Genomic DNA, 13,218 nt, shown 5'->3' with positions numbered 1-13,218 from the left:
GAGCTTTGATTGGTGAAACTCGAGTGAGTGCTACCAACCTCAAAAGGACTAATATTCAATTGAGATCCAAAAATGAACTCACAACTTAATTGTAAAATGATAAATAATAAACCTACTACCCATGTATAAGAATCACTAATGACCATGCGTGTTTAAATATGTCTATCTGTTTCCCGTTGCATCAAATTACTTGAACTCTTACAACAAATGGATGCTATTCTCTTCACATAGTTTCTTAGACTTTAGTGGTGGTTGATTATCATTACTTGCTCAGAAAATCTTACACCTGTTTCCCATTGAGTTTAAAAGGCTAGCACGTTAGAAGTCTCTCATGTAATAGTGATGACCATTCCTTGAACTCTCTAATGCAGTCTCAGACAACACCAGAGAATGGTTATTTATGGCAGAGAGTTAGTCCGCAGTTAAGCTCTCCTAGTCAGCCATATTCTTTAAGAGAAGCACTTGCTCAGGCACAGTCCTCTCGCATTGGAGCTTCAACCCGAGCACTAAGAGAGTCTCTACACCCCATATTGAGGCAAAAATTGGTATGTTTCTCCATATTGTTCCTTTAAAGTTTACCAATATGTTGTTCATAAAGTTGGGTTGATATCTTATGTCAAAACAACCAATTACTCCAAAAGTTTAAGCCGCTGGAAATGGCGTTATTTATTCTTTTATACTTTAACACCCCTCCCCCTCTCACATGTGTGTGGGGGTGGGGGTGGGGGGGGGTTAAAGTTGGGTTGCTATCTTCTGTGAAAACAACCAATTTCTCCATTTTGTTCCTTTTGGGTTTGGCTTACATGTGGCCCCTCTTTTGGGTTTGGCCATTGAATGTGGATTTTTGATATCCTGGGGGTTTGAAGTCAGGACATTTGGCTCTGATACCATGTGAAACAACTAATTACTCCAAAAGCTTAAGCCGTTGGAGATGGCGTTATTTAATCTTTTATACTTTTAACACTGTATGAGGTTGGGTTGATATCTTCTGTATTTCATTCAGGAACTTTGGGAAGAAAATTTGAGTTCCGCTGTCAGTCTCCAGGTTTTGGAGATAACTGAAAAGTTCTCCATAGCCGCAGCTTCCCACAGTATTGCTACTGATTATGGAAAGTTAGATTGCATTACATCCATATTTATGAGCTTCTTTTCAAGAAGCCAGCCGTTAGCCTTTTGGAAAGCTTTATTTCCTGTGCTTAACAATGTCTTTTATCTTCATGGAGCAACACTGATGGCAAGGGAAAATGATCGCTTCTTGAAACAAGTTGCTTTCCATCTCCTTCGACTTGCAGTTTTTCGAAATGATTCTATCAGGAAAAGGGCAGTTATTGGACTCCAGATACTCATCAGGGTAGGCTTTTACTTTGTTCAAAGCAAGGTTAAAATTTTGGTTTCAGTTTCAGTTTTGGACATAGCCAAAACCGAAATTTTGACCGAAATACCGAAATTCGGTTAAAAAACACAAATTTCATTATTGTGCCGAAATTTTGGGAAAAAAAATTAAAAATTCTCGAAATTTCAGCCGAAATTTTGGATTCAGGCTGAAATTTCGGATTTAGGTGATTTAGGTGATTTCGGTGTCAGTCCCAACTGAAATCTGAAATTTCGGTATTTCGGCCGAAATTTAGAACCATGGTTCAAAGGATGTTTTACTTTAACCCTGCTCGTGCCACTGTTTTCCTGTAATCTTTGTTTTTCCTTTTGCAGAGTTCCTTCTATTATTTTATTGACACTACACGGTTGAGGGTGATGCTGACAATTACACTGTCAGAGTTGATGTCTGATGTACAAGTAACCCAGATGAAATCCGATGGATCGCTCGAAGAGAGCGGTGAAGCTCGGCGTCTTAGAAAATCTTTGGAGGAAATGGCAGATGAGGGTAGGAGCCCTGACCTTTTAGGAGAGTGTGGGCTTCCAGAGAATGCTCTGGCAGCATTCCTTGAAGGTTCAACAGACAACAGGTGGTCCTGGTCAGAGGTGAAACATCTCTCTGACAGTTTGCTTCAGGCCCTTGATGCAGGCCTTGAGCACGCTCTTTTGGTAAGCCATCACATTTTCTGCACTTTTTCAATCTTGTTGGAATATGAATTCAGTTATATTTTCTTTCCAAGAAAGATAATTGTGCTGGTATTAAACACCTATCCGGATTTGGTAACCACATATCCCTAATAAAATTATTTACTCTCTCTCTCTCTCTCTCTCTCTCACACACACACACACACACACACACACACACAGCTGAAAACAAAAGAAAATTATAAAATTGTTATTTTTCCTAATAAGCGCACCGATGCATGTCTTTCTTGGTGTGGCTTTTGAAGAAATGGAGTGTCCTTGTTACATAGGTCATGATGAAAGGGGCTGCATTGCCATTTTTGCAGGGTTCTGTGATGGCTGTAGATAGATATGCGGCTGCAGAGAGCTTTTATAGGCTTGCAATGGCATATGCACCGGTCCCAGATCTTCACATAATGTGGTTGTTGCATTTATGCGACGCACATCAGGAGATGCAGTCCTGGGCTGAAGCCGCAGAGTGTGCTGTTGCTGTCGCCGGTGTCATTATGCAGGTGATTTTTTATTTTTTTGTGCAGAACCAAACAAGACATGCTCCCCTAAACCTACCAGACACATATATGGATACATACCTGGAACGACCTTTTCAGACCTTTGTAACTTCTACCTTTAATTACTTTATTCAGGCCCTTGTTGGAAGAAACGGTGCTGTTTGGAGCAGAGATCATGTGGTAGCTTTGCGGAAGATCTGCCCCATTGTCAGCAGTCCGATTACTGCTGAGACATCTGCAGCCGAGGTAGAAGGATATGGAGCATCAAAACTCACAGTCGACTCTGCAGTGAAATACTTTCAGCTTGCAAACAAACTCTTCTCTCAAGCAGAGCTTTTCCATTTCTGTGCCAACATTCTGGAACTCATAATTCCAGTTTATAAAAGCCGAAGGACATTTGGGCAGCTTGCAAAATGCCACATGTCTCTCACAAGCATCTATGAATCAATCTTAGAGCAGGAGTCAAGCCCAATACCATTCACAGATGCAACTTACTACCGAGTGGGATTCTATGGAGATCGATTCGGAAGGCTGGATAGGAAGGAATATGTTTACAGAGAGCCACGTGATGTCCGCCTTGGTGACATGATGGAAAAGCTGAGTCACATATATGAGTCGAGAATGGATGGAAATCACACCCTGCATATAATACCGGATTCTAGACAAGTCCATGCGGAAGAGTTGCAGCCCGGAGTTTGTTATCTGCAGATAACAGCGGTGGACCCCGTCATGGAAGATGAGGATCTGAGTAGCAGAATAGAGAGGACCTTTTCTCTCTCAACTGGTGGCATCCGTGCACGTGTGTTTGATCGTTTTTTGTTTGACACACCATTTACAAAAAATGGAAAGACTCAAGGGGGGCTAGAAGATCAGTGGAAAAGGCGCACCGTTCTCCAAACTGAGGGCTCATTTCCTGCTCTAGTGAACCGGCTCTTGGTGGTGAAATCCGAATCTCTCGAGTTCTCTCCGGTAGAAAATGCTATTGGGATGATTGAAACCCGGACAGCTGCACTCCGCAATGAGCTCGAAGAACCCCGCAGCTCTGAAGGTGACCAACTCCCTCGGCTCCAGAGTCTACAGCGGATACTCCAAGGCAGTGTTGCAGTTCAGGTGAGATCCCATGTTCTTATTGTTAAAAGTGGTGGCTCATCTTCATTCTTGGCTACAAAACCCTGGTACCACTTGGATCTGCTACTTGACAGCTGGGTTTGGCCAAGATCCAAGCATGGGTTACCACGCTTGGCACTTCTACCGATTTCATTGAAAATGCCTTAGTCTATCAGCCATCCACAACTTTTATAAACTCATTCTAGTTTAGGAAAGGTGGAAACTAAAGCACTATCTGTTTTCCCACTTGATATTTTTTTGATTGCTTCTCGTTGGTTGTGGATGTTTTGGTGATTTTAGACTCTTTAAGAATCCCCTCTAGCCACTCATTATCAAGAAAATTATAATGTTATGTTTTCCTTCTCACCTTTCTTAAAACCCATCCCTATTGATCTACTGTTTTTTATTCAAAATCTAAAACCCACCAAAATTGTAAACTATGTATTTTTCTCCAATTCTTAACCAATCCTACACCCTAAGCTAAGCATTAAGCTCGACTGATGTTTCTAGCTTTCTGAAATTTCATCAGTTTTCTCCTCCCCAATTCCACTTTGCATTTTTTTCTTCTCCCCAATTCCTCGTTGCCAAGCAGTTCCCAATTGTTTGAAACTGATTTAAGCTATTCACTTTTCACAGGTAAACAGTGGAGTTCTTAGTGTGTGCACTGCCTTCTTATCGGGTGAGCCTGCGAACAGGCTCCGGTCACAGGAATTGCAGCAGCTTATAGCTGCATTGCTTGAATTCATGGCGGTGTGCAAGCGGGCTATCAGAGTCCATTTCAGACTGATAGGGGAAGAAGATCAGGACTTCCACACACAGCTCGTGAATGGGTTTCAGTCCCTCACCGCGGAGCTCTCTCACTACATCCCTGCCATCCTCTCAGAGCTCTAAGATATGCTTCTTTCAATTGTCCATATGCTTTGTATTCTTTCAGGCTCTGCTTGTTCTAGGCCGGTGTTTGTGTCATTTCTCAAAATGTTTTGGTAGTGTACATGTCAATTTGCATGGCCTCTGAGATTTGATCTTGTTGTAACAAGTGCTACGTTTAATTTAAATGTTTTAAATCTTATTTTTTCCTTTTCTATGATATTTTTAGAAAGTACCACCAAGGAGACGAAGGGAAAGGATTTATTAAGAAAAATGAAAATTGGGAATTGGAAAAATTATGGTTACATTCAACAACCACTCTCCGTTTGGTTGCCGGAATATTTTTGGTTCTTGAGATTTTTGTGGAACAAAAAACTTCCTGGGAGATTGGTGGGGAAAAAAACTCCCTGGAAGTATCACGGTAAATTGAACTGTTGGGAAGAAAAAAAATTCTTCTCACAAGCTTATTTTTAGTTCCTGGAGTTTGTCTTTTTCTTCCTTCCTGGGGTTTCGTGCGGGGTTATTTTGGTTCCTGGGATTATTTTGGGCCCACCAACCAAACATGGGTTTCCTGCGGAAATTCCACAAAAGTCCCAAGAATCAAAAAAATTCTGGCAACCAAACTGTGGCTCAGGTGACCCGCTTTGCTTATTTCTCCAAGACACTGCAAGGGCAGTGGAGAATGAGATTTCTGCCCTTTTTTCAGAGCCATTCTGAGTATGCTCTTTTTCGGAACCCTTGCAGAAAACGATTGCCGAATTAGCCCTTGGGAATGCTAGTTATCCAGATAAACAATGTGCTCAAGTTCTCGTAGCGAGCTATTTGATATGCTAAGTGTGTTTTATTCATCAATTGCCACGTACACTACTGCTGGGTGTCCCATTGAATCCTTCTGACGTGAAGTACTTCAGCACCTCAGCAATCATTGATACACTGCTGCTGGGTGTCCCAAGTAACCAAAATGGGTGGATATATCACTTCCCAAAACAAAATATAATGGCATAAAAACTCATGATAGCCTATGGATTTTTTTGTTGGTTTTTATTTTATAGAATAGAGGAGATGAGGTTAGTACATGGGAAATTAGGGGTGCAACTCGGGCCGGGCGGGTCGGGTTTTGAATAACCCAACCCTCCCAACCCTACGTGAGAAATATCTCTCGTCTGGTTGGGTTTTTTTCCGGAAAACTTACGATTCCCAAACCCAGCCCTACCCATGATAATTCTCCAGTCGAGTAGGGTCAGGTTTTTTCACATTGAAGCATTGTAGGAAAAAAAAACAAATCTTCACACCAAAAATCTCTAAATTTATGTAATCAAGTGTATAAATATAAGGAAACTATATTTCCACATCACAAACATGATCACCTCAATGAAAACAATTATATCAATATATTGAAAAATAATTTGCCATGTTAATCAAGAGATAATTAAAAATGTCATAGTACACCTACATAATAAGTACATAAGTAGGGTCAGGTTTCGAGTTTTTTTTTCTTTAAATCCGACCCTACCCGAGACCCATCATTTCTAAAACCAACCCATGCTATTATCAGGTCGGGTCGATGCAGGTTGGGTAAAACCCGATCCAAGTTGCACCCCTAATGGGAATGCTGCAAACATTCCATAAATTAGCTGAAATTGATGTTGACGGTTAGATTATGGTAAATTCGGCCATTTTTTAAGTACTCTCACTGAAATTCCAGAGAAAGAGAGAAGAAAAAAAATAATTCAAGATTTTCGAACTCCTTAAACGTTTATAAGATTGTAAGAAGCCTTCATGGCTTTAGCCTATTCATTCATCCCTCAAACAGTAACCTTTGTACATATGGAAAACTAATAACTGCCAGGGGAACCAGTATCAGCTGGCTAAGGAGCAAACAATGTGAAATCACGATTTATCATACCTTTGGCTTCTCAAATACCTGTGGAATGATATCATGCTTATATATTACAAGTACATTATTCATCTGTTCAGCAAGGAGAACTCAGACGGATGAAACGTTCACTGGGTTGGGATCTACTGCAAGTTGGCTGTGAAGAAATTCGAGCACTGAAAGGCGCTGTGTATGAAACTCATAAAGAGTCAGTGGAGATTCAAGGAACTAACAGAACATAAACTACAACAGTAGGTGAATTTTACCCGTTGCTCTAGAGCAGTATCTTTAGGATCCAATGTCAAGGACTCCAAGCATTTTATGGCTTCTTGGAATCCATCAACGGCTGTGCCCTCATTGCCAAGATTCCTGTCAACATCAGCAACTTTGGCGAGGGATACTGCCACATCTACCATCTGAATTCATGAAGAACTAATGAGCAATGGATTAGGAACAAAGAGAACAATAGCACCTTGCATTAGCAGAAATTTAATGTGCATTTTCGACCAAGATTATTATTCTTCTTTTTTTGTTGAGTGACAACTAAATAGTGTTAATAAAATCAAAAAGTACATTGAGAAAAATGAAGAGAGGCCAGATAGGGACGAGCTGTCCCCTTCTATTATAACTAAAAAAACAGCAGCACATTTACACTAGCAGTTATCATGGGAATCAACTTCCATTTACAACCTCCGGTCTTTCCAGACTCTCCTGTTAGTTCATCCAATCCTTGGCCCATGAGAAAGCATTGATGCCCATGACAGGACGTCACTTGAGCCCCCCTCCCCCAAAAATTTACTAGACACTTCCACATTAAATACGATGATCAGAGAGAAGAGCTTTCACCTTTGCTTATTTTGAATTAATGATACCAGTCGGGGATCAGATTATGAGTGAACTCACCCAATCGAAATTTAACATTTTTTATCCTGTATCAGTGGTATCACATGTCGAGTTTGCTCGCCACCATCATCCAACAAAAAGCCGCACTTCCAAGAATGCCACACTCTTGCAAATCGCAGATATCAGATGCATCAAAAGGACTTCACTAGGAAGAATCCTTGAGGATCCAGAGCCCACATTCTATTGTAAGGACTAGTTCCTGCTTAAATTGTTCTAACAGTCACTTGGAGAAGAAAATAAAAGCAAACCAATTGCATGCCAACAGGTACATAAAGTGTTTAACGTGGCTTGAGGTTTCAGGTGCAATTTATGAAACTGAAGCACCCATTCAACTTAAACAACATCTAGCACCTGCAATAGCATGTGGCGTGATACAAGTTATTGACAATTGACTTCTGTTAAAAGTAACACCTTCAACCTTGTAATTGGACCGGCCCTGGCCGGAATCGTCCCAACAGTTTCTCTAGTTAAAAAATGTTATGTAGAGTAGAACTGGTTCTTGGATTTCCTGATGTAAATACCAATGGCAAATATATCCTTCACCTATCATTCATCTACTTTCAGCACCAACAATGGTATAAAATAGTCTTAACTTAAATCCAGGGATAAAGCCAGTCTACTGGAAGCATGCCAGTGTGTGCGCGCGCGTGTGTACATATGCTTTGTGTATTGGCAATAACCTCAAATCAAAGTAAATACAGATTTTAACTGGCTGAAAAGTGATAAATTGCGAACCTGAGACGAGACATTTGGATTATTTTTAACTGCATTACGTCGGACATCGAGCGATCGAAAATAGTAAGATCTAGCACTTTGAAGATCTTCATCATAGTATTTAAGGTCTCCGATTTTATTAAGTGAGACAGACAGGGTGTGCACCACCTGCAGTGAAATATGTTCCCCAGGAATTAAGCAGCAGCATCTAGAATAGTTGAACTAATTCGATGTCTCTGAATTTTGAAACAATTTAGAGGCAAGCACTAAGAGTAACCTCCAGATCATGCGCAGGTAATTTTGAAAGGAACTCGACACTCTCTTCATAATAACTAATTGCGGGACCAGCATCTCCCATTGCACGACTGCAATTCCAGCACACAAGCATGTAATGAAACAGTGTCATTATTTTGCAATGGAGGTAAACACACAGATATTTAGGTTTTCCATAAAGAAATAAATAATACAAATGTCAGGAATGAAGGTGCATTCGTATAAAAATCATTAGGTCAGGAAGGAATTCAAGATGGAACACAAAGAATCGCTCATATACATCCAGACTATATATTATAGCCAAAATTCAAAGAAAAATCACATTTCAAATAAGATGGAAAATATTTGGAGATTGTAACCAAATATAATTGACCAGAAAAAACGTGAAAAACCTAGGGCAGTTTTCTATGATTTAAAAGGAAAGTAAAGGATGATAGCAGATATGGGAATTACATTAGAGCTAAGAAAGCCATAGCATAGACATCTGCAGCCAATGTTGGAAACTGGTCATTGCATATGGGTTGAAGGGACTCCAAGGACACAATTGATTGGGCTTGTACATGAAGTGTGGGTTCTCGGAGACTCGCAAGTGTTGTTGATGAGTGTAGAGACGAGGACATTATCTTTTCATCATATTCCACAATCGGGATACAGGATAAGTTGGCCAAATCTGGATCTTATAGAGATAAATTGTATACAGGGCAATCCCCTTGTAATCTTTTCTAGTTTTCTTTAATAGAATTGTTATTTTCTTCAGAAAAAAGAAAAAGAAAAGAACACCCAGCTAATGTTACAAACATCAAGCAATATGTTGCCTTTGGAAACTCTTCTGAAATATGAATAGGTGCAGAGAGTTGACAGTGACACTCAACGTAAAGATACTGTGAAAATCGGTAATCATAAAAAATTGCTGTTTCGGAGTTTGGATGTTTATATTTACTATAAAAATCAACTTATAATGGGTAAAGAAGAAAAATCACCAAATAATGCAACTGGATTGATCTAAATGGTGATTTTTCTAAATCATATGGCACCGGGCCGGACTAAAAGTTCGTTGCATAAATATTATGACAGGAGTATTTGGATGAGTTAGAATTCAAAAAACAATGACTGAATAACCCATCAGGTGCGCCATGAAAGCCAACTCTTTGGAAACTGAATACTGAACACCAATATGCCATTTAACTATATAGATTGGATGCCTACGGCACCAATGCTTCATAGACTCATGGAATACATGCTCTGCAATAAGAAAGAACTGAAGAAGTCATACCAGCAGTCACCTAACATTCCAAGAGCTGCACCAAGTTGTGAGCATAACTCTGAGGTGTTACCCGTCCTTTCCAGTTGCTCCCGCATATCTTCTACACAAATACTAAGCCTTGATTTGGCACTTCCTATATTCTGGGCAAGAAATGCCTACGCAAGAAACAAACACCCATCAAACTTTATTAATCTGGCATGCAAACGTAGTAAGCAAGTAGCATACCATCTACCAATAATTTACATGATGACAAATTATTTCACTAAATTGCTAGAGACCTCATAGAGAAGGAAAGGCACATAACTCTCGAGGAGCAAACTCACCCTCATAGCTTGTTGCACCAAGAAAGCTCCCCTCTCCATGGAAACATCCTCATATATCACATTTTTATGCTCACCTCCTCCTTCCTTTGGATCAGTATTAACTTGAGATCTCTTGATTCTGGCATGTCCTTCAATGAAGCGTTCAACGACTTCTTGAAGATCAGTATCGGGCTCAATTTTTTCTATGTCAGCCCCACACAACGGGCAGTCCTTAAAGCGTGATATACATGCTCTGGTAAAACAAGAAGGTAGCAGGCAGTAATGACCAAAGAAGCCAAACATGGAAAATAAACAAAGTAAACAAAAGGAGGGGCTTGCTACTGTAACTACTCACTTGCAAAATTTATGGGAACAAGGCATGCATTTGCTACTCTCAAATAGAAGGGCGTGGCATACCAAACAGCTGAGCGGTCCCAACTTAAATGACTGAGAATCATACCCAAAAGGGCATTTTGGAGATAATACGGCAGAATCATCACCATCCTTTTTACCTGTGTCACCATTCTCTGCCTGATGGTTATCACTGTTTTCCGTAAATTTCATAGGACAGACACCACCGGCATTTCCTGCTTTAGAGAAAGGACAAGCGGAACTCATCTTGATCAACGACTCTCTGTTACAAAAATACATTATGGTAAGTAATAGTGAATTTGCAAGAGTGAGATATGTAAACCCTTCAAGACTATGAACATTACAATCTGAATACCAACTACCTCAAAGAATTGCAATTAACAGTCAAATGTCAAACCACACATCAGCATATATAATAGGAAAATGATATGGAGACGGAGAGTACCACCTAGCAGGGGGCCTGCAATGAGAACTTGCCATGTGTTCAAAAATATTTTACTTTTTAGTGATTTCTCTAAAATTAAGGGCTGGCTCACGTCACTTCTTATGTTGTGGAGTGAATCTATTTATTTGGTCCCCTTTTAGGTCCGACTCTCGGTTTCCCTAGCATTATCTTTGTAATATGCAAAAGATCTTTCAGTAACAGACCCTAACAACATAGAAAAATCCAACACATATGTAGAGATCTGTAATAGAGATGTGCTTCATTTTCAGTTTTGATGTGTCTTGTTGTGTGGAAGAAGTTTGTTGTATATTACACATCAAAAGTAAAGTGGAATGTCTCTACTTTACTAGTTCAATTTAAATTTCCAACTTGTAGTCGGTATCTTTTCTCTTTTTAAGACCGTGTTCTTTCCTTCACGCTTTTTTTTTTTTTTTTTTTAATGGCTTTCCTTCTCACATTTTCTGTTAATAAATGCAACAACTTAAAAGCATATTTTCATTAGATAAAGAAATTTATAAAGAGATGACAAATATCAATTAGGGCATATAATTACAATTCAAACACAGTGCTTGTGCATTTCAATTCATGGTTTAACCTATATATGGTCAGCTAGAGATGCAAGTAGGCCAATTTAAGGCAGAAGTTTAATTGGTGATCAGATCAAAACCAATTCTTTATTTTTATTTTCAAAACAAGCCCAACCCACCAGCTCACCTTGAACCCCCCTACAGATGACAGAACAGCTCAGGTGGATGAACAGATCAGTTCAATTTACTGACATTTTGGAAAGAACTACCATATAGACGCAAAGTACTCATTTTCAGCCAACATATTGCATTGAACTAATTGCCCTCAACCCAAACTGTCATGGAATAAAAAGTCTTCTGTTTTTTACTTGAAAGAAAAGGTTACTTGACCATCTCTTTTTTACAATGTTTGGTCCACAAACATTCTAAATTGGCACGTATATTTGCTAGTCTATCAGTCATATAGCAATTTTGCTACTCTATGTACATGAGAGACTTCCACATCAGCAAAAGAGATGCTCATTTCAAAATTACAATGCTACTTAGCAAGGTGAATTATACATCTTCGCATATGTTAAAAATCTGACCTCTTGAGAGGGAAAAAAATCCTTAATGCTACCATAATGCATCATATAATGAATATTTGAAGATCCACTAAATTAGCTTTCTTTACTGATATACGCGGTGTTCCGAGAATCCAACTTGATTTTAAAGATGTAGGAGTACCAGATCTACGTGACGTGATCACAAAATTGTAGAAAAATATGAAGAATAATTATAATAGCCAAATAAAAAATATTCTAACATACCACATGAGTTATTTTTACATTCAGTTCATTTCCAACCATAATCCAACACGCAATATAAATCATACTTAAACCTGCTAGAGATTAATTATAAAACCCTAAAGCGATTCCAAACATAGGCGAAACGAATCATTTGATGTGATTTGAATGAAAAATTCAAGTTGAATCTCGTTAGGTTTTTAATCATATTTAAAATAAAATAAAACGTAGCGATCTAGAAGAAGAAAAAAAATCTAAGAAAATGCCCCCATGGAATTACTCCGATATCGTGTTTAGAAATCAAATAGAAAGAGACAAATATCGGAGAGGAGAAATAAGAAACTTATTTCTGAAGAAAGAATCGAATCAGAAGGAAACCCTAACAAGACCTAATTTCAAGTGAAAATGAGAAAGGGGAAATCTGAGAGGATGAATAGAGGAGAAGAGAAGAAAATCAAACATATACCGGAGAATAGAAATAAAAAAACACTAGAGAGAGAGAGAGAGAGAGAGAGAGAGTAGTCGGTGGTACCTTCGAGAACGAGGAGAATGAAGAAAGAGCAGGTGGAAATTTCGAAATCGAAGCTTCTTCTTTTCTTTTTCTTTTTCTTTTTTTCCTTGTTTTTTTTGCCTTTCGGGGGAGATGAGTGGAAGTGGGAAATCTCGGCCTCTTTTTTCCTTTTTTTTTTTTTTTTTTCTGTTTTAATCTTGTTACGTGATTATGTCTTTTTCTGCAAGGAAATCTGATTCCCCACAAATCATTTTTACATGATGATCCTAGCCCTCCAATCTATGGAGGTTTCCATAATATGCAGTTCCTATATAGATCGGAGGGTTGGGATCATCCTATAGAAATGATTTTTCGGGCACAAATTATTTACGTTGTGGCCCATCACTTGGACGGTTTGGATCATCCTATAGTGTGGTCTGTAAAGTATTTTTTGAAAAATACTGGACTATAAGGGCTCCCACCATATAAAACTCTTCACACAACCTGTTTAGATAACAGCACGCCATACTTTATTAACCAAATTTCGGATTGGTTATTGGGAGCATAGATTTAAAACTTCCCCACGTCTTCTTGGACTCCCCCAAGTAAACTCTCTTTTCCCTTGTTCTGCGCTTTGCCCTATATAGTCAATAATAACTCCTTCGATTCTCTCGAATTATGACTCTGTCAACTGAGTACTCAGTCGCGTTCTGAGCTATGTCTGCACTG

The 13,218-nt window shown here is 39.1% G+C and overlaps 2 protein-coding genes across 3 annotated transcripts in view; one reads left to right on the top strand and one right to left on the bottom strand.

Annotated features, from left to right (window-relative positions):
* Positions 1 to 4,744, top strand: part of SPK1 (guanyl-nucleotide exchange factors;GTPase binding;GTP binding protein) — a 55,410-nt gene extending 50,666 nt beyond the window's left edge. For both annotated transcript variants that reach the window (XM_077379824.1, XM_077379825.1), the window contains 6 exons: positions 372 to 545; positions 1,004 to 1,351; positions 1,708 to 2,040; positions 2,382 to 2,567; positions 2,700 to 3,674; positions 4,308 to 4,744. In XM_077379824.1, coding sequence (XP_077235939.1) covers positions 372 to 545; positions 1,004 to 1,351; positions 1,708 to 2,040; positions 2,382 to 2,567; positions 2,700 to 3,674; positions 4,308 to 4,562 — 2,271 coding nt within the window. In that variant the 3' untranslated portion in view covers positions 4,563 to 4,744. The remainder of the gene's footprint in view (positions 1 to 371; positions 546 to 1,003; positions 1,352 to 1,707; positions 2,041 to 2,381; positions 2,568 to 2,699; positions 3,675 to 4,307) is intronic.
* Positions 4,745 to 6,252: 1,508 nt separating this feature from the next.
* LOC143877650 (protein NCA1-like) lies at positions 6,253 to 12,690 on the bottom strand. Its single transcript, XM_077379823.1, has 8 exons — positions 12,532 to 12,690; positions 10,226 to 10,504; positions 9,892 to 10,123; positions 9,578 to 9,723; positions 8,309 to 8,396; positions 8,053 to 8,199; positions 6,681 to 6,830; positions 6,253 to 6,600 (listed from the first exon to the last, which is right to left on the bottom strand). Exons 2-8 carry the CDS (start codon positions 10,486 to 10,488, stop codon positions 6,526 to 6,528), a joined length of 1,101 nt encoding a protein of 366 aa, XP_077235938.1. The 5' UTR covers positions 10,489 to 10,504; positions 12,532 to 12,690; the 3' UTR covers positions 6,253 to 6,525.
* Between the last annotated feature and the right edge of the window lie 528 nt (positions 12,691 to 13,218).

Source organism: Tasmannia lanceolata, unplaced genomic scaffold (assembly GCF_043159265.1).
Source record: "Tasmannia lanceolata isolate RefF3 unplaced genomic scaffold, GAP_Taslan_0.1 ptg000005l, whole genome shotgun sequence".
Lineage (NCBI taxonomy): Eukaryota > Viridiplantae > Streptophyta > Magnoliopsida > Canellales > Winteraceae > Tasmannia > Tasmannia lanceolata.
This window is presented reverse-complemented; position numbering and strand designations above follow the sequence as displayed.